This window comes from Oreochromis niloticus, linkage group LG4 (assembly GCF_001858045.2).
Source record: "Oreochromis niloticus isolate F11D_XX linkage group LG4, O_niloticus_UMD_NMBU, whole genome shotgun sequence".
In the NCBI taxonomy this organism is placed as follows: Eukaryota; Metazoa; Chordata; class Actinopteri; order Cichliformes; family Cichlidae; genus Oreochromis; species Oreochromis niloticus.
In genome coordinates this window covers 14,123,749-14,145,135 of record NC_031969.2, presented here as the reverse complement: position 1 = coordinate 14,145,135, position 21,387 = coordinate 14,123,749, and the positions used below count along the sequence as shown (strand labels likewise).

The 21,387-nt window shown below is 42.6% G+C and overlaps 2 protein-coding genes across 3 annotated transcripts; one reads left to right on the top strand and one right to left on the bottom strand.

Annotated features, from left to right (window-relative positions):
• Positions 1 to 276: 276 nt before the first annotated feature.
• Positions 277 to 15,701, bottom strand: cramp1 (cramped chromatin regulator homolog 1). Of its 2 annotated transcripts, none has more exons than XM_013276795.3 (20): positions 15,568 to 15,701; positions 13,391 to 13,767; positions 11,393 to 11,595; positions 11,145 to 11,298; positions 10,567 to 10,650; positions 10,341 to 10,389; positions 9,987 to 10,072; positions 9,251 to 9,374; positions 8,850 to 8,931; positions 7,741 to 8,682; positions 7,259 to 7,430; positions 6,911 to 7,083; positions 6,700 to 6,774; positions 6,468 to 6,549; positions 6,184 to 6,294; positions 5,513 to 5,670; positions 4,656 to 4,842; positions 4,221 to 4,388; positions 3,788 to 3,933; positions 277 to 2,469 (listed from the first exon to the last, which is right to left on the bottom strand). In XM_013276795.3, exons 2-20 carry the CDS (start codon positions 13,764 to 13,766, stop codon positions 2,356 to 2,358), a joined length of 3,486 nt encoding a protein of 1,161 aa, XP_013132249.1. In that variant the 5' UTR covers position 13,767; positions 15,568 to 15,701; the 3' UTR covers positions 277 to 2,355. The 2 variants fall into 2 exon arrangements, with proteins under 2 accessions (XP_013132249.1, XP_003454061.2); XM_003454013.5 differs by lacking the exon at positions 15,568 to 15,701 and adding an exon at positions 14,151 to 14,322.
• Positions 15,702 to 16,479: 778 nt separating this feature from the next.
• On the top strand, positions 16,480 to 20,923 carry jpt2 (Jupiter microtubule associated homolog 2). Its single transcript, XM_005468321.4, has 5 exons — positions 16,480 to 16,664; positions 17,399 to 17,550; positions 17,937 to 18,088; positions 18,918 to 18,954; positions 19,550 to 20,923. The coding sequence occupies exons 1-5, from the start codon at positions 16,609 to 16,611 to the stop codon at positions 19,810 to 19,812; spliced, it is 660 nt and encodes a 219-aa protein (XP_005468378.1). The 5' UTR covers positions 16,480 to 16,608; the 3' UTR covers positions 19,813 to 20,923.
• Positions 20,924 to 21,387: the final 464 nt, after the last annotated feature.

Genomic DNA, 21,387 nt, shown 5'->3' with positions numbered 1-21,387 from the left:
AACCACTTCTCAGAAATATTAACAATAAATAGTCCAAATAATGATTTACATTATGTTACAAAAGCGCAGTGAATACTGGAATTTCCATTTGTACAAATACATCCTTCAATAGGATTCCTTATTAAGAATCATCTAGTGTGACAAGATCAAGCGTTTCCAAATGTCGGTCACAAATTAACACCACAGGAGCGCTTACATTTGTTAGATCGTTTTACAATCTCGTTTGTGGAATGACAGAGGTCTCCTAACAGTTTACACCAAACGGGTTCACACAGCTGCATAGAGATGATGCTGGTTGGTCAAATTAAATGTGAAGGCAATGAGTCTGGACTGCACACTGCATGAAGAAATGATGTCTGAATATCTGCTGTAACATGTAAGAGTCACTCAGGCTGACTTTAGTCATAGTGTTTTGTTAGCATCCACTAGTCAAAGGGAAACTAATTTTTGGGCATATAATAAAAAACAAAAATTAAAATAAATGGAGTCGACTATGGCTTTAGTGTTTCATTAAATTAAATACTTATAACCGCTTGCTCTTATGGAGTGTATTTCTACTGGGAACTTTTAATAGTACCCAGGACATTCGTAATTCTAGTTTGTCAAACAAAATGAATGTGTGGCTGCAGACAGCTCATTTGTTTGAACTAATTAGGACTGCAAGAAAGCAACAGAGCTAAGGAAAGTAAATGAGCAACATTGTTGTTAGATTTCCTTGTAATGGATGGCGACGGCGAGAGAACGCCCACCTGTTGTGTCGGCGTTATTGAAAACGACACCAAAAGTAAACAAAGACACGCCTTCCTTGCTGTTGATCTCGCAGCTTCAGATCTGGATAGGTCACCTTTAAAAACAGCGCAAGCCTGAATGTATGTTAACAGACAGGCATGCATCAGAGTGCTGCCGCTCACGTCTCACGTGCATCTTTTTGAGATGCTCGTCTCCCCTCATTAAAAGCTTTCTCTGCAATTCACGCTCACATCTACAATCCAGGAGGGAAACTCTCCATATCGCAGCTTGCGCGTGAGGAGCGTCGAAAGCGCCGAGTCAAAGCAAACTTTTTAACACGAACATTCCTCAAGGCTTCATTCGGACGCAACAACAATGAAGAGCTCCAGTCTTTGCACATTATGCCGTTTGTGGCTATAAGCACTGTCAGCACAGACTCTTTAAAACATTCTGATGCCACACGTTTGAAGAGGGCTTAAATATCTAAAAGGTATTCCTGTTTATGCAACAAAATCCACTATTTGAACTTGCATCTCTGCACACAGTAAAACTAACGAGTAATGAATGCAACAACAAAATAAATCCAATAACATTTTCAGCATCTGTAGAGCTACCCAAGTGGAGTCAACCAACAAGCTGCCATTTTAATTTTTTTTTTTTTTTTTTTTTTTTTTTTTTTAAAATGTGGGTTTGAGAAATGATGAACCCGATTCCAAACACGCATGACTACAACACAATCTGTAACACCTGAACTCATAAGAGATGAGGAACAAAAAGAAAAGGAGGCCAACAGGAAAGAATGAACTTCTACGCGCCACTTTGTTTTGTTCCACTTTTGCTACTGAACTATGCCAAGCATCTCTTTCTCACCGACATTACTTTTAATAAAAATCACAGTCCAGTGGCTGTTTGCCACCAGCTGATGATCTGAACTGCACATTTTGAGAGGTCAGCCTTGAAGCCTTTAATACACACGCACACACACAGATACATTCATGCACTCACACACCGAGAGCAGGAAGAGACATGAAAGATCGCTGCAGATATTTTGTTCGGATATGGCATAGTATTTTCCTGTACATGAGGTTGTATTTTTGTAAACTCATTTGTTTTATCTAAAGTGTTTGTATTTAAAGGGAATTGTTCCTTACAGAACAGTTCAGTGAAACCAACGCAACTCGCTTTTGAACAATGGTCACGGTTGACCATCTATTATTGCACTTTTACAAACAGGCCATGGATGGCTTTGAGGGGGGGGGGGGAGATGGGGTTGGCCTTTCTCCCCAGTCTTCTTTCTCCAAACAGGGAGAAGACAGACAGGAAACCTCTCCTTTCCTCACTTACAGTACCTCTTGTCATCACCAACATGATGCTCTAGGTGAGCAAAGTTCTGCCTTGGTCTCTTTTTAGGACCAGCCTGCTTATCGACAGGTCTGAGAACCAGACGTGGTAAAAGTTAGGGTAATTTGCAACTGCTGGCTGCAAATCAGTTTTGAATTTCTAGCAGTAGTCACTGCTTCCAGGTGTGGGCCCAGCAATTTGTGTCTCTCTCTTCCCCCAAGTGGAAATGCCTGGAACTGGCTGTAGATTTGAGGTACAGATGACAATGGCTTGGTGGAGTCTTCCTCAGGGAGGTGGGATGGAGGGCTCAGTCACGGCGAGCTCCTGAGCCAGATCATTGAAGCGAGCGATGTAGTCTATGCTGCTCTCACTCATCATACATGCAAGCTGAGAATCCATCTGCAAGCAACACCAAAGAGCTTTCAGACTGACAACAAGGGCAAATCCAAGGAGGAGAAAAACTAAAAATAAGATTTTTCCAGACATCCCTAGAACAAAATTTCGTCACGTCAATATCTGTCAATTAAATTATTTACTGAAAAAGCAGATGTGTTAGTCCAAACACAGGAGGAAACAGTCACCGGGCTCTATTCACCTCCCAGGCAGGTTTGGGCCCCATCCCAGGAAACAGGTTTAAGCTAACAAGTCTGCGTTTGTTAACCCTGAGATGAGTCACTTACCAGGGTAACAGAAGTTGAACTAAACATGCTCACTGACAGGTTTTCTTTAACAAACTTGGAGTTTCTCTCTGCCTCATCCCCTCCTGCCACACCTGAACCAGCTAACTGACACTCCCGATTCATTTCTTCATAAAGTCGCTATCAAAGCATGCAAGAGAGCGAGAGAGAGCACTAAAAATGGAGATGTGTTCACAGACTGAGATTCAGATATTAAATGCTGTCAACATTTTAAAAGGTATGGTGTTGGAATCTCAGAGTATGACTCAACAAGTTTTTCATTGAAAATCACCTAAAAATTGGTGGATCAGCCCAGAACCTGATCTGTCCAAAAGGTACCATGTGGTCCCTAACACCTAAGAAAACCGGCTCTGGGTCAGAGTCCACTTGCACAGCAGGACAGATCCACAAGGGATAAGGACCACATTTTCAGAGTGGAACAAGCCCAGATCTGGTTTTGTGTCTGTCATTTCCCAGCTCGCCCTCTCCGAATCGGTTCATGTCTTCTTACTTTTTCCTCGAGACGCTATTTAAAATGGCTCATCCTCCCCAAACTACACTGAAATATTTGAAATCTATGAAAGTGTAAACTAATTTTTATCTTGCATCCGTTTAATAAATGTAAAGATTTATCAGTAAAACTTGCCCTGTGTTTTGTCAGTTGAATGTGAAACTATTATTAAACTGACTCAGTAAAACATCTGCTGTGGCTGTAAGAGTCATAATAGTCAGATTAGAGATAGATAGAATAGAGAGGAAACAAAGCAGTTTTACTGTAAATCTTATTAAGCATTTTTATGCAGTAATGGCAAAAATAATGATAGAAATGAAGTGACTTTTGTTGGACATGCTTCCTGGAATAGGGCCCAGGATATAAATGGAGGTTATTTTTAAATGGGAAGTGATGTTTTTACATTTACGCTTCATTAATAACATATAACATGTTGGTTACTGAGATTCAGAGGATTGTGTTGTGTTTGTGGCTAGTGATGCTTCTCAGTCACAACTTTCTTTCATTTAATCAAGAAGCATTTACTTACCTCTGCCACATCAGGAAGGCCACGGGATTGAAAGGAATCATGGGAATTGCAGTCCAGGAGGCTAGGACCGAGTAGAGCAGTGCCGCTGGAGGGGCCAGTGGGGGTTAGGGTGGTCCGTCTGCCCTTATCAGGAGAGACCATGCTGGCTGGAAAGAAAATAAGAGCAAAAGACTGAGTGAATGGCCTTTATGAGCCATCATCATATGGCTGTGTCAGTAATATTGGGCATTTTACAAACAAATCTTTGTAAATGTCGACTTCACGTGTTACAAAGTTAGAAGTAAACTCCTCTGTAATGTCAGTATGCAGCATTTTTAGTGGGAAGTAATGATAAAAATACATCCACTTAATATTCTATCTTTCTTGGCCTAAAATTTAACTTCTGACACACTCTTGAGAAAGGAAGCAAAATAAAAAAAACAAAAAGTCTTACAAAGGAGGCATCCCAGTGTGGAGTCAGACGAGTCGCTGGGGTACCACTGAGGGTCGTGGCTGGGTGAAGGGATCCAGCCTCTGGACGGGCTGAGCGAGGGAGACGAGGCCAGCAGTTTGGAGCCGTCGCTGTTGCCCAGCTTGGCTGGAGAGAGAGCGGCCTCCTCACCTGCAGTGCAGCAGGCAAACAGAAATGAGACATCAAAGATTGAACTCCGCGAGCTCGGACGTTTAGCCTCTTGGATGTCAACGTGCACTCTTTTCCACAACCTGCAGAGTACTTAATGCTGTGGAGCCACAAAGCTGACCTCAGTGGTAATTACAAAACCTTTCTAACCTACTCTCACTTTTCATTTCACTCAACAAACATCATCAAGGTTTATTTAGCAGTTTCATGTCAATATGGCTCGGGTAAGATGTCTGCACATGCACGCACCATAATGTGTGGAGTTGATGGCAAGCTCGATGATGGAGTCGCTGATCTGCGTTTGAGGTTCTCCAGGGGTTAGAGCCTCTTCGGGCGGGCCTGGGAGTGAGATATCAAGGAGCGAGGCAACGCTCGGTGGAGAGAGGAGTGAGTCTCCCCCGCCGGTGACTCCAGGAGACGGAGGTGGTACGCCATTCTGTGGAAAGAGCAATTTAATTTAGCACATCACATTTTTTTTAAACCATTTATTCAAGCATAGCTGACAATTTTCTTTATCAAATGGTGATCAGCTACAGCTGGAAACTTCTGTCAAATGAGGTTACGCAGACTCACTGCCTTCAAGTAAACCAAGTGTTCCCTCACAAAGGCCCACTGTGAGCAAGGAAACGCCCTGATGGCGATACAAACAGCTTTATTAATCCCATCAGGGCAAACTGTTTGCAGCGGCTTGTTTTCTAACAGACAAATAAATGACACAGTATGTAAAAGGTGATCATGAATATGACAACTATGCAAGAATAATGTCTACAAATAAAATCTATAAAAATTACTAAAACATTTGTGAAGTCTTGTACGACACATTCACAGTAAAAAGAAAAACATTATGCAAAACCTGGCCTACACCGCACAGATAAACAGAGAAATTCATTAGAGTGAGCAATAGCCTTCATTAAAGTAAGACAAATCAAAAACTGACAGAGTTTTAAATGAAACACTCCAAGATGGTAATGGGCAATATCATTTATCCTAATGCCAAATGCCAAAGGCAAGGAGACATCAAATGAAGGAGGCTTCTAGTCTGTGTGTGTGTGTGTGTGTGTGTGTGTGTGTGTGTGTGTGTGTGTGTGTGTGTCTGTGTCTCTGACCTCTGGAACATTTTGCTGGTGGAGTTGAGAGTCTGGCTCAGGATCAGCAATGGGTGTGGTGGCGAGCAGAGCGCTGTTATCCACAGTGGAAGAATCCACCTCCCGACAGGGACTGCTTGGGATGATGCCTGCAGACTTAGCTGCCAGGTCAATGGCACCTGAAAGTATTAACAGTTCAGGCAAACGAGAGATTTGTCATATCGCTCCTGATAAGCATTAACAGCAACAGTATGTGAAGAGCAGAGCAGAAAAAATGAATGGTCCAAGGTCTTCTGGAAAAATGTTTTTGCTTCTGTAGTCTGCACAAAAATACTGTCTGTCACTGATCTTCTCAGAGTTATAGATTTTGACATAGGAATCTTACACAAATACAACTTGGACCTTAAATATGTTTTTAAGCAATTTTATAGAAGCAAAGTTTCAAAAAGAAGGACAAATTTTTCCTAAGGATCTGGTTGCTGGTGTGGGAGAAGCCCTTTACAGAGGCTACAAGTAAATAGGATGATTAATATGTAGGTTAATTTAAGTGCTTGTAGTTTTCTATAGAAATTCCCAAGTTGTTGAGCCCATAAAAACAACAATATGTAATTTCTTGCAGTATATTCGGTCTAGAGTTTATCAATATTTCAATAAAACAGAAAAATGTAGTAGTTAACAGAAGAAGTCCATACTAGAGAGCTGGCTGGCCCCCGCAGAGCTGGATGTTGCTGGGGTCGTTTTAGTTTGGGCAGAGCGAGAGGAAGGAGCTAGTCGGGGATGGATTGGCCGGAAAGATCCAGTTCCTGAAGAAGGAAACATGAAGTGAGAGAGCAGACAGTTATCAGAGGGTCTTACTGAGAAAGAAATCGTTTTTAGCTGTGATTTCATTAATGCATACTGTAAAACTATGCCCTAAACATTTCCAGCCTCAGCTGACGACATATGGTATCGTTCTGTCCTGCTATCTGAGGAGTACCTGTGGCAGAGGAGTTTGAGAGGATGGAGAAGGAACAGACGTGTTGAGGAGTGTCTCCTGTAGTTCTGGGCAGCAATGTTCGCTGTGGACAAGAAAGAAGTGGCCAAACAAAACACACTTAGGAAAACCTGCCTTCCAACCAACCAACATGTAAATGTTCACTTAAAAAAAGAAAAAAAAAAGAAAGAAATAGCGCAGAATTGACGAATGGATAAAGATCCTGCTCTCTCACCTGAACTACAAGTGGTTTGCGAAGTTGTCTGTTCCGAGGTTTTCTCTGTCTAGAAAGGAAAAGATCTGACTGCATCTGTGAGAAAAAAAGAAAAAAAGCACATATTAATGCTTGTTAATACATCAATTATGTCTTTGTACAGTTGGCATAAACAACAACAACAAAAAAAAAAAAAAAAAAAAAAAAAAAAAAATGCATTATTCTGGCTTACACTGATCGAGTCGAGCTGCTGTCTGAAGGCTAGCTCTGCCTCTTTGTTAGGGGAGAACATTCGGTTGTGCCGTGAGCTGTTGGGTGGCAGCGTGGTGGGTACTGCGAACACGCCGCTTTCTGATTCGCCACCTGCAGTAGAGCCCAGCAGAGAGCGAGGAAGGTTGCGCCCACCTGAACAGGATTGAAACAGATGTGGTGCCACATCAGGAAAGGCAGCTATTTGAAAACAACTTCTAAGAGGAAGCATCGATGCTGCATAATTACTTCTCGCCATTTAATAACTACAGCACTGTTGGTACAAAAAATGACTTTATCACAAAAGCCTGCAGGATAGAGACATAAATACCTCCAGCATTTGGCAGCTGTAACTTGGACATGCGCACAGATGCCTGCGGCCGCCCACAGCTGGGGCTACGAGTGCCTGCAACAGGACCCTTCGCCGGAGGTGTGAGGACCTGGTTTTGCTCCTCCTGATGGGTCTTGAGGGGTGATGTGGCTGTTGAGCAGAGTTCTGGAGCCTGAAGGAAAAGGCACATGATATGCTCCACTCGACATTTCTAAATAACACTTTCACTCGTTTTTAAAGGGAAAAAAAAAAGAAAAAAAAAGTGTGGTGTTCATAGTACATAACCAAGTATTTCATCAGCTGGCTTTGTACCGAATATACACTCTTCACACTGCTGCGTCTTAAAAATGTTTAATTTTAAACCTTAATGCCACTGATAATTACACATCTTTAATCTTTTGCCCATGGAAAACAGGTTCAACTTGTAATTTTAAACAACACATCAGGCCACAATCTTGGAAGAAAGAAAAGGGAAAACTTACCAGAGGTTTGGGGTTGACTTCAGTGGAAACCAGCTTGAGTAAGCAGCGCAAAACTCGATTCGTCCTGTCAGGCTTTGGTTGCACTGAGGCTTGTCCATCTTCCGAGTTGCTGGGAGGAGCTGCGACCGGCTGCCACTCGTACTCCAGCTGCAGCTTGCCTGGCTTCCCAAACATCAGGTACAGCTCGGCCAGGGTGACGTTCTCTGCGTCACGGGCACTCCAGCCTTCCTCTCTGATTTGCTCAACGACCCGTTCTTTGGTCGCTGGTGGGGAAGCTTGCAACACGGCTTCGTCTGAGCCAGTCACCGGAGGTTTGGCTGAAGGAGGCTGGTTGGCCTCCGAGGAAGACACGCTGGTGCTCTGCTCCTCTTTGTACTGCTCAGCGGAGCCATCGGCACCACTACATGACCTATCCGTGCTTTTGGTCATGGCTAAACCACCACTGACCTCAATTCCAGTGCAGGCCTTTCCTGGATCAGAAGATCCCATCCCATCTCCCTCTTCTCTGACAGTCTGCTGAGAGGAAACTGGGACACAAGGGGACTGAAGTCTCTTCTCCTCTACCTTTGCAGAACTGTCTGCTGATGGATCAGGGTTGGGGGTTTCAGTTCGACGAGCATCACCCATTATAGTCAGTGAAGCACCAGCAACAGCAGCGCTTCCCCGCCCAGATTTGCTGCCAGTTCGAGGTTGTGGAGCTGCATGGATGCCCAGGATCTGGGCAGCTGGCAACTCCTTGGCACTAGGCCGGTTCTTGCCACTCTCAATCCAATGGACAGTGCAGGAGGCTTTGGAGTGAACCACACGTGCCACACCAGGCAGTGTGGTTAATGTGCAGCTCTCAGCTGGAAAAAGAAAAAGTTCTTCCTTCTGAGTTATGTTGGGAGAGCCTGTGCTGGTCTGGTTGCCTTCTAGAGCCTCTCTCTCCATGAGACTCTTAAGCTGAGTTTTCAAAGTTAAGGACCAGTTTATAATCGACACAAGCTGGTATATGCCCCAGAAAGCAGCATGTTAGAGCAGTACATTTTTAATGTGTACACTAGGAATGAAAAACACTCTGAAGAGTATTGCATACATATTGCACTGTAATGTTTTTTTAAACAGGATACAATCCGCTGGTCATGATAAGCCCACTTCTGTTTCAGATACTCTATGAGGCTGGAGACTTTCCTGTGGAGCTCCACCACCATCCTGAGAAAAGACAGTAAACATTTGATGTCAGCTTTACAAAACACAACACTACCAGGTCTAATACGTCTGAACTAAACTACTTCTACATTTTACACTACTGTGGATCAAATTTAATATAGTTTTCTAAAACCGAAATAATCCTGTGTGGGAAAAATCAAAACACCAACTACACGCTTCAAAAATAACTAAAATTAAACAGAAATATTCATTAATGTCTAGTTTTACTACATTTGTTTTGTCACGTTTGGAATGACATCTCTCGGACTCTTGAGTATGTTATGCTTTTGAAAATATATTCTGGTTCTTATCCATGCCAGACCTGAGGCGAGGGTTGTGGGCAAGACTCTGAACTCGGGCCCAGGAGTGGTTACTGCGTGGCTGGAGCTCCACTGCCACCTTCAAGGGCAGACGCACCGGCTTCTGGTCCTCTTCATCACTCACTCCTGCAGGACACAAAATTACACCATCGCTGAGTAAGAGCCAAGGAGAGAGGGAGGGAGAGAGGGTTAGAGGGAGAGGCTGTCTTCAAAGAAGGGGTAGGGTCCTTTTGAAGAGCAGGAACAGGCAGACAGTGAGTGGGATTTTGTGACAGTATGCTGTAGGAAAAAATAAAGCCACAACTGGAACCTGAGGGTAGATTCAGCCAGTATATGAAAAGCCCAAAACCTGTAAAGTCAACTATGCTCCCTCACTTAACCAACCAAGACAAAATGAAAAGGCAGTCATCAATCTCAGTGGCATCCATTCACAGATTTACAAACAACAATGACAAGAGAGTCTTTTTCTACCCTTGATTAAAGCAAATATTTTCAGTAAGTGTGATGAGTGGGTGTTATTGAGCAGAGGGGTTGATGACAGCTGGTCAGAACAGTCATCTCCTTCATCTTCCTTACTTGGCACCCAAAGTTACCATGGAAACACCACCAGCCCACTTGATGCCATTGTTTTTGTCAAAGCCCCGCCCCCGTGAACCCCCCAGTCTCACCATCAGTGAGGTTTTCAGTGCTTGTTCTGTATGTAATGCGTGTGCTGTGTTTCTGCAGGCTCATACTCACCATCTGGATCACAAAGTTTCTTCAACGCTCGGCACATTGGAGCTTTGATCCGCAGGTTCCTCCCCTTAGAGCGCACGGTGGTGGCCCTGGTGGAACAGAAGATGTTAAAAAAATAAATAAATAAATAAATTAAAAAAAATCTTTATTCATATATGTTGTAAGCACTAAATCTTGCCGTGTCACAGAGAAAGCATCTGACTACATGCTGTCACTCAGCCCTCAGATTTCTTTTTCATACTAGCAAAGTGCTAATCTGCATCTTTCCAAATGTGATCTAGTGCATCAGTTTAACGTCTAACAGTCCCAGATGTGTGCATGTAAACCCACTAGCCAAAGCTTCTGCCACAGACTTACCCTTGCTGGATGAGTTCGTTCAGCTTTGCCACATTCTTATCATCCATCACTGTCAAAGACAAAACACGAGACAGCTAGTTAAGACATGCTCCTCAGGGGCAACTGCCCCGAGCCACAGGGATCACCTGGAGTTTAATCACATCCCCTGTGCCCACAACCAGCAGAACCAACAGCAAAACACACGCAGTCAACATTGCATCTAAGCACTTTCACAGCCCTCACTTACATCCTCCAACTTTTTTGCGAAGCTCGGCGTAGCAGATGAGGCCGTACAGTTCTTGAGAAGATTTCTTTAACACCCTGGAGTACACTGAGAAGGAAAGGAAGCATAAGTCACAACACTGGTGGAGGCCTGTGCATGGTACATAAAGATAACATGACGGTAACACTGGGTGCTTTTTGTAGGGGAAAAGAGCTCCAGCTTATCTGGTGAGCTTCTTTAACATATGTTTTGCTGCTAAAAAACAAAAATGTCACTGTGGGTTCTGTTGTAGGAAAAAAAAATAATCTATGTGGCTGTTTAACAGCATCTCTTCTTTACTTCTCATCCAGTGTCTGTAGTAATTAGCATAACTGAAACAACTAAACAAACCTAAAATAAACCAATTAAGATCAGCCTAAGAGATCACCTTGTTGTATGGATTGAACAAATTTTTACAAGGTGTCATTCGATAAAGTCAGCATCATTACAGTGTACAAACTTCATATTTGGGTATCAAAAATTCCAAGGTAAATTTAATTTATTCACCCCAAATGTTTTCTGTGTTTAACAAAAAAACGAAAAGAAAAAAAAGAGCAACTCACCATTAGCGAAGTCGATGTGTTTGGAGATCTTGTGCCAAGTTCGGTAGTAAAAGTGGCGGACCTGCTCCTTGTTCTTCACCATGTTTGCTGGCTTGCCTCTCTTCTTGTACTTCATTGCAATGTTGTTCTGGATGGCCTCAAAATCCTTCCCGTGCTGGGAGCAAAGGAGGGCAATTGTGAATCTACGATGTCAAAAGATCTACACATGGAAACATTTTAACTTGGTAAAAGGTTGTTGCACGCTTTACCTCATAAAGACCCTCAAAAAAGCTGTTTTTGTCCTCGGCGCTCCAGGATTCCCACTGCCTACGGGCTCTTTTCTGGTTACCAGCTTGTTCTTCCTTCTCTGTAGACCCTTGGCCCTTGGAGGTCTTGGATACTCCCCCCGTGGAGCTGACCACAGGCCCAGACTGTCCCACCACACCCTGGGAAGAGGAGCCATTCTCTGCCCCTGTTTTAACACAGAAACATTCAGAGGAAAGGCACAACTTAAATATCAGCTCACCACCCTGGCTGTTTTGTATGACATAACGAAAAAATGTTGATCTGAGGTGTGTGGTTTGCGAGATGTTAAAATACATGCACACAAAGCCACCCACTGCCATTACAGCGCACAGAACCTGCAGAGCTTCCCTCTCTGTGGTTAAGCTCTGGCAAGGAGACAGGAAAAGCAATCAGTCCCTATGGTCAGGTCTACATTACACAGTTCCAAAACCAACTCATGGTGGGCTCCACTGGCCAAGTTTTCTGGCCCAGCTTTCTGGCCCAGCACCGAGCACAACGCCAGGAGACATTAGCAGGAGCACCCAGAGAGTTGCTGTTGCAGTACTGTGCTTCGTTAAGCACTTTTTTTCTTTTCTTTTTTTCCTTTTTTATCCCAAATGGGTGTTCATTTACAAACACAAGCATGTGACTGGCTCACAGACAATAACCTAAATGTGTCGCCTTCAAAATAGAAGTGCACCGATATAGCATCACATAAAAATAAGTGAGGCTTTCTTGGTCAGACGGTCAAACGTTTGTGCTCAATCTAAATATAGTTTCTGAGACAATCAGAGGTTTTCTGTTTCAAACAACAAAAACCCACCAGTCATACCTGTCAAAGGACACACAAGTAAATAATATTGTTTCTGATCTGATCAATGGCTGTTGTTTTGTGGACAAAGCTATTTTAAAATGAAAAACGTACAAATTAAAATCACAGATGTATAATGTACTGAAATATTTTCCCAAATAAATTCCACTTTTCAATGAGGAACACACAGATTTCCAGGTGGCATAGCCTCATTCACAAACTCAAAAAGACACCACCTCACCAAGTCTCAGCCCCACCCCAAAGCTGTCTGTACCTCCAGAGGGACAGGTAGTATGGAAACCCAGGAGGTAATGCCTTGTCTGCATAGATAAACTGACACCAACCAGCTCACACTTAGCAAATACTATTAGTGATTGGTAGCCTACAAGGGAATCCTTCATTGTGTTTAAAAGTCATCCTGAAAGCCTTAAGTCATCTCTAGCTTTGATTCATTGTTTAGAAAGTTCCTGATATCGGTCACCCTTTGAGTTATTACAGAGGCTCATTCAGATTATTTGCAAAACCAAAACTAAATAATAGCAAATAAATTACAACCTCTGTTTTACTGGTATTTGTTGTAAACTAGGGGGGGGGGGCAATAAAAGAATTCTGAAAAACAAAGGTAGCCTAGGCTACATCTGTGGATCAATGAAATGATTGGCTGAAAACTGCAACACCATTCTTGTCCAATTTCCTATATAGTCCCCCCCAAAAAATAAGAAGAAAAAAGACAAAAGAACTGTAAGCAACCCTGTGCAGCAATGTCCCTTTCCTGTCCTGATATAAGGTCCATTTTAAGCCTGTGATTTATTCCTCCTATGCTGATAACAAAACTGTGCCTTTATTGTTATTGCTTCCAGTTTCCAAGAAACTGCAACTGAAAACAATCAAGTGACATCTTAATTAAAATCTAACTTCTGGCTTCTCCTGTTTTTTGCTTCTTTTTTTCCGCATAAGTGGTGTACAGGATGGTGTTACAACACAGGCTGGAGCAGCCAAAAAATGTACCCAGAGTACAACCCAGCAAGTGGCCCACGGGGGATACACGGCAACACAACGGCATCACAGTACAGCACCGTGACAGTAAAAAAACTAAAACTCACAGCAGACGCCCCCAATCTCTGCTGATCCCACCTGTACACACTCTTTCCCGAGCTGGTCACTCACTTACCTTTCGATTTTGCCCCGCCATGTCCATTGATGGAGGAGCCGATTGAATCCTTCCGTATCCGTTTGCTCGGAGGTCGAACGCTTGATCGGAGAAAATGATGCTGGTCGGGGCCCGGAGGGCCGGGCTCAGCTGATGTCTGAGGAAGCTGGGTCGAGCCTGGCCCGGTTCGGTTCGGAGCAGAAGCAGGAAGGACCGGGGCTGAACCGGAGCTGAGACCCGTGGCTGATGGATTAAGAATTTCCACTCCGTCCTCTCCCTTTGTACTGCGCTCCTCGCTCGCCTGCTCTCCGCTCTCCTCCTCGTCGCAACCGTCGGGCTTTCTGGACGGATTCCTCCTCCCATCGACACCGATCCCCTCCCTGGAGCCCGGTGTCATGCTGCCACAACACAATTACACAAAATTTGTCACATTAGGAGCAAAGCGATGTGCAAAATTAACTTCTAAAGACGACGTTCACTGTCTCTCAACATGGCCGCCGCTGTTTGTTTCAAATCCCCTCTTCAGTCCCGTCAAAACAACACCAAATATATGCATTTCATGCCTTGAGATAAATTAGATTTAACAGCTGAAGCAGTTAGGAGACTGGCGGCGATGCTTTTCCGAGTAGCTTTCCGCTCTAATGGCCAATAATAACGATTTAATTTAAACTGAATTCAAAAGCGAGCGCTTTTCAGTTTAGCGCCCTGCAGAAACGACAACGAAAACCCCCTCGGTGCCTTCGACCTCTAAATAAAGTGTTTATTTCAAACCTAATTTTACCCATTTTGGTGCTCCTCTGTAGTGGACGATGTCTTCTTTCTCTTCACCATGGGTCCGAACGGTTAGACTGGCAATTAGTGGTCAAATTGAGCATAATAAAGCCGAGAGCGATCGCTCCGCTTTTATGCCCTCTCCTTGCTCCTGATTCGACTGAGCTGAACTCTCTGCGCAGTTCAACTGTCTCTTCTATCAGCAACAACATTACTCAATGCTTTCCATGCAACGAGACATAAATGACACAAAACCAGCCGCAAATACGAGATATTTAACTGCATTTTGATGGATAATAATTTACAAAAAGCCCGTGTCGGTTGAGCTCATTTGAATTGATATAAGCAGGGATAGTTTTATTAAGCTGTGAGTGGACTTCGCTTCACACTACGTCACCATAAGCAGAAATTGTGCCTGCAAAAGAAATTATTTTATGCTCAAACCTTTGCGATGGCAATTTTATTAAATGCCAGCAATACTACAGCCCCTCATAAATACACACGACGATGGTACATGAGGAAAATCAGGACGTGGCTTTAAGTATATGTTGAGTAGAAGGAGTAGAAGGAGTAGAAGGAGCTGGAGGAGTAGAAGGGGTGCTGCACTTGTGTTAAAATGTGTAAACACTGCAGAGTTTCTTATCCAATGTGCTCTACTGTTTTTCCACAACTTCATTTTATGCTTGCTGAATAATCAGGAGAGGGGGTGTCCAGTGCATAAGGATGACAAAAAAAAAAATCAGACTTGGGCAGCTTTAGTATGGGGAAACATAACGAATGTCTTCTTTTTCCACATAGCATTTAAATCTCTCAGTTGGTGCCAGCATACAGCTGATTCTCAGGCAATTCTGGCACAAAATGAGATGAATGAATAATCTATGAAAGCCTTAGATAATTGCTTCGGCTATTTAATGTTTAAGTTGAGCTTAATTAGATCTTTAAGCTTGAAGTGATGGACAGGTATAGCTGTCACTTATTCTGTTTTATCACATTGTTTCAGTGCAATCTGAGTTGACTCTAACACACTTACACTGAAACGCCGCGGTTCTTTTATTACTTCACTAAATTACATTATTCGTGTCCCACAGCAGTATTACATTAAAAACGACTTAGCGGTTGTAAAAGTCTCATCACGAGTATAATATTATATCAGAAGCTTCACGTGTATTTGGAAGCGCAGTGGTGTAATAGTTTGAGGTGTTTACAAACAGTTGCTAGTAAGTAGATGTAGTAAAATATATTAAATGCAGTCAAATATTTCTTCCGTGCATAGCCCGCTACTATGCCCAGCATGGCTGCTGTTGTTGGCTAGCTAACATTAACAGTATAACAAGCCAAACAAGATTTTACGTTATAAAACTGCTCCAAGCATAACGGCTATTTTGTCCAAAACAGGTTGTTAAATTGGTACATGTTACTGAGCTTACCTAAAGCAGAAGGTTGCTGGTAGTATTCCCAAACGAGAAACAGTTTAGCATTGCTAGCTGACGGTAGACCTCCAGCTTGCTACCGATGACAGCTCCAGCGGCTCCGTTGTCAGCGCGCGCAGACACGCCCATTACTATACAAAAACAAAGACTGTGATTGGCTATAAAAACACGAGGTCGGTGGTTAAAGTTTGATTGACAGAAACCTCCGCCAACTGTTAGTGGAAGAGTTAACAACGGATGACCAATTGTCTTTCTCTTCCTGTCACGTCTCGCCAAGTTTACCGACTAGTACACTAAACATTTTAAGCGACTCTGAGTGATATATAATTTAACCTTTTTGTTTAGCTATCAAATTTTTTGGTTTTAACAATAGTGGATCACTGCAATTAACATTTCTGGTCCTGTAAAACAAGTTCCGCCCTGAAAATGATTGACATTTTGACGAACAATTCAGTAGGCGGAACTCAGAGGATGCGCTTGAATTTTATATGGGAGTATAAAAAAACCCCACATGTCTAAGAAGAACTAAAACAAAACATTAACTGTGTTGAGCACTACGTTTTGAGTTGGTGTCATCATCTCAGACTCAGCTGTTTAAGAATAAAACAAGCGCACACATGGAAATCAGTCCATGTCTACCACTAAGTCCATGTCTAAAGGGTTTTTAAGAGGCTCACAAGGCGAAACTTTCCCGCTTTTGTAGAAGATGTGTATAACTTATTACAATAATTAAACAGCCGTGTAAATCATATTTAAACAAGAAAACTATAGCCTCAGTGATGTTGTGGGAACAATGCACAGTTGCTTCTCCAAAGTCTTTCACTTGTAATGGGAGTCTGGATGCAGTGAAACAAGCGCACCTCAGCTTGGCAGAGGACCAGTTATATTCCTCTGTGTCATAGTTGGGTGGGCTCGAAATTCTTCACTACGGAGTTGAGCCGGGCACGCGCAGGCAGAGGGGGAACTCGCTCGTCGTCCAGTTGGCAAACTGACGAAGAAGTTGTCTTCGGAAACTTGAAGGGTCAAAACAGAACCACCATGACTTCGACTAACATGTTTCAAGGGTTGGATAGTGGTTCGAAACCGAGTTCAAGGTAAAGACAACAGCTGTGCGGCTTGGTTATGTGCGAATAAGAACCGCCAGTAACGTTTTATTCCGACTGCAGCCAGGAGCTCGGGCAGTTAGCAGCCCAGAATTTAGTATAACGTTGCCTGTCAGAACCTCGTAGGCTTTTTTCTTCCACTAATTTTTTTAAGCATAACTCGAACACGCAGTGCTCCCAGAAAGCTTAAATGTCTGGGTGGACGCTTAAGTGGAGCTGCAGTGGTTTGAGTTAGCAAACTTGTTAGTCATGATAGCTTTCAAGCTAGCCGTTCAGGCGTTGTCTACTGCGCCTGCGGAAGTGTGAAATGCTCCTCGGAAGGCTCTTCTTTGTATCCGCCAACAGAGGCGTTATGGTCACACTTTCCTTAAAGCAAGAGGTTCGGGTGCTTTTAAAAAAAAAAAAAAAAAAATCTCGAAAGCACCAGTTGCCGGATCAGCTCCCCTAAGTAGAATGATCAAACTTTCAATAACGAAAGAAAGTAAAGCGTCTGTCTGATATAATCTATAGCAGACAATGGTTTCCATGCGTATATGGCGCCATTCCCGGGTCTATAATCAAGTAACCTGTTATTTAGCTCAGTTGGCCCAGCTAACATATTTATAGCCCGGTTACTTAACGTTTCCTACAAGTCTTTGAATGTAAGACATGACAGTAACACTAGACTGTAAACAGGAATCCGCATTCTGTTTATTTAAAGATTTAACTTGTATGTTCATCTGTAGGGTGTTGCAGCCTCCTGGAGGTGGCTCCAGTAATCTGTTTGGTGGCTATGAAGAGGACTCTGCAGCATCAAAAAGACCTAATAAGATGGCCTCCAAAGTTTTTGCTCCACCAGAGGAACCCCAGAGTGTACTGAGACGCTCCAATCCTCCAGGTGAGATTAACCTGCTGGTGGCTGATGCTTTGGCTTTTCTGTCTCTGTTCAGACTGAAAACTATTACTACAATGTTATATTTCCACTGTAAACATGTTGGCTGTTCTCTGTGCCTGCACATAATACACCTGCTCATATTACTCTGCTATAGCTGGGTTTATTTACAGTTCAGGGTACTTGATTGCCCTGATAGTCATAAATATTTTTCTCTGAAATGGTCAGAACATTCTTGCCATTTAGCAAGTGCACACAGTACGCAAAACTAAACTGGGTATGTGCTACATCTGGCACAGAAGAGTGACTCTTTATGAAATGGACACAGAGATTACATTGTATTATTTTAGAAGATTGTGTCACTATAACGTATGTTGGTTAATCTTTTGTAGGTGGAAAGAGTAGTGGAATATTTGGTGAACCTGAGCCTGCTGCTCAACCACAGAGACCCATACCACCAGGTGGACCAACCAGCAACATATTTGGGCCTGCAGGCACTGCACCTGCCCAAAGTCCAAGCCGAAGCCACCCAAATAAGCCAAAGGTAGGCTGTAACATTACCTTCCTTTCACTTTTTGACTTGTATTTTATGAGTTGCAGAACATTTTTATTCAAAGGCTCTGCCAAAAAAACGACTCTGTAGTGAGGAATACAAAGGTTTGCGACAGGCAGCACTTCAATAATAATCTCTAATAAACACACACTAAGCCCCACCCTAACACCCACCTGTCTGTGCCTCCAGTGAGACCGGTGGTATGGTAACCTCAGAGATGATCTCTAATTTGCATAGATAGTGACTGCAAACCTGGCTGATGTCAGCCTGTTATTGTAGATATCTGTGATTACTAATCAGCAAAGGTGTGTTTAAGTCAGCACGAAAGCATGAAGTCACCTCTAGCTTTAGCACATTGTTTAATGACTCAACAAAGGTCCTGATATTGGTAACCTTTGAGTTGTAGGTACTGAGGGTCATTCAGATTATTTGCAAAAGTAAACAAAAAATGTGGCAAACATAACCATTATGACCTTTAAAACTAAAGAAATGTACACAGTCATGTATAACAATTGCATTTTCTTGTCCTGTTCTCATGTCCATTTGACATTTTTATGCCCATTTACTCACCTGTCATTTCAATAAACACACCATCTACAGAGGTTTTAAAGGACAAGCTGACATTAAAAAGAAATGAGTTTGCGCTTGCACGTCACCATCTTTGTGTTGATTTTTTTTTTTTTTTTTTTTTTTGGCAGACTGAGAGGATTTACCTTCATTAACATTTTTAATTTCCATTTTAACTGTGTGCAGTGAAACAAGAACACCTGTGTTTTGTTTTTTCTTTCTTCCTTATCTTTATCGTTTTTTTTAAATACAGGACAACCTAAGTGTGGGACCTGAACCTGAATCACCAGGTGAGTACTGTACATGTTCTTTGTGTATAATTTCTTGTCATTATACTATTAAACTACCTCTGCTAAGCCTTGCTGTTCAGACAGATCAGATTTAATCATATTGTACTGTTTTCTAAGTTTTACACCCTAAACTTTTAATCAATCTTCAGTTAATGAGAGAGAAAAATAAATTTTGAGTCTATTTATGTTCTCATCTGTGCATTTCCACTGCTTAACTGCATATAGCTTCATGCAAACAATAAAAATATGTAATAGTCTCAATAAACTATCCTCCATCTCTGCAATTCTTTTTTTTTTTAACGCTTATTAGTTTCACTTAGATCTCAAATGTAACAAATATGTGATTTAACCCTCCTCTGTTAGTTAGTGAACTGGACTTGAAAATGGCAGGGCTTGTGGTGTCTTACATGAACTCAAGCTTTCTGGCTTTAGATTATAATTTGGTACTCCGTGCTCTCGTCTAATTATCATCACTTCTGGATCCAAAAAATCAACATGGTGGTGTCCATCACACTACACACAGTGCAAAAACCAGGGGGTCGGGTCACGGTGGCTGTGTCCAATTTGATGTCACATGTCAGCGTGTTTGTTTCAGTTCCTCAAGCTCCTGAAGCCAAAGCCAGCCAGCCTGAGGCGAAAGAAGAAACTGCACCCCCAGCCGATCCACCAGCCAAGGAAGAGCCACCCGCTGCCGCCGCCGCTGCTGTCTCGGCACCCTCGGAGCCTGAACCCACACCTTCCTCATTTCCTGATGACACTTCGCTGAAGAACCACGAGCCTCACCTGGGACCCAAGCCTCGCTCCCACAACAGGGTCCTCAACCCTCCTGGAGGAAAATCTAGTGTGGTGTTCTACTGATCAGCTGAGCGTGCCACCTCTCCCAGTTTGTGTCCATAAACCTCTTTGTGTGCTCCCCTGTTAATCTTCTCTCATTCCTACACTGCTCTTTTGATGGTCATGTGATCTGTACACCTAAATGCAGCCCAGTTATTGTTGTTGTTCACGCCTGGGCTCATAAGTTGTCCTCAACATCTTGCACTTTCATCCCCCGTTTCTGACTTCCTGCCATCTGTCTTCTCCTTGATATTCTTCTATAATGAAACCTGCAATCATTACAATCACCAATGAGTCAGCTGAATGGCTAGCTGTCACATTATCACTTTAACTGTAACACAGTTCGGTCTCAACTTTGCAGTTACTGTTTTCATCGTTTGTGTTACAAGCATTTGTAAGTGTAATTTGTTTGGAGGCACAATCATCTAATTTTTGTGTGTGCGAAAACATTTCTGCATCTCAAGAACGGTTTAGAGTTTGGCATACTTGCACAATTTTCAGATTTAAGCTGACTTGCAATTTGGTTTGACTAAAAACTTCACAGGGTGAACACAGCTTCTCATCAGTTAAATTTATGAAGTTCCAGATCTTTATTGGATGACCACATAATTTCAGAATTTAAGAAACAATCCATGTGACTGAGGCCTGATATCAGTTTGGCATCCTTTCATCTCTCTAGCCTTTTTGTTAATTATGCCTTACTAAAAACGTGTACAACAGAGAGCACAATCTGTGATTAGGAATTGAAACAGCTGTTTACTCCCCAGATGTTTCTGTGTCCTCAAAGAAATTCCATTTTGATTTATGTGAATGTATTGTGCAGGTACTTTCTCTGCTTTGCCCTCATTGCTTGCTTTATCTGAGGACATAATCTGCCTTCTTTTAGCTTGGGGTAGGCCTCAGTTTATGTTTTAAATTAAAACGGCTTGAAGACAAAGTGAACTCTGGACAAGCGTGCGGCCTACCTGAAGTCCAGGTGGGCTCGATGATAATCACATTTTCACACTCATCTCGGGGCAGATCTGTGGTGTTCTGGTGCCAGCCTGTCCCTCTGTGTCGATGTGCCTGGCAGGCAGCGAGTGTAGCAGAAGAAAGAAATCCTGTGTATTGCAATAAAATGGTTGTTTTGCAGTAAGAGTTTGTTTACTGTGTCTGCATTCATCATCTACTAAAAACTGAGAAACACTCAGGGGTGATTAATTTATACATGTACATTTTGTTAAACTGGAATTCGTCTCTCCCGTTGATGCTTATGAGGATTTGTGTAAATCTGACATACAATCTAAGTGTTGTCTGTCCCATTTTGAGAGTTAAATTTTGAGTCACTGACAGTGGTGCTTTTGTCTGAATTTGTCCTCGGGCAGCACTCTCTGGAAGCTGCTTCTTGTTTTTTTTTTTTCCCCCACATACAAAAATGGCCACTTCTGCCTGAAGGGAGTTTATTTTTGCTTCGCAGCCACACAGAATCTGTATAGAATTTTTAAACATTTCTATTTGAAGCAACAGTACAGATGACAGCACATAAAACACTGTTTGCTCGTGTGTGTTTGTGTATAAAAACTGTCCAAGTTGATTCTGTTCATCTGGACATATAATTTT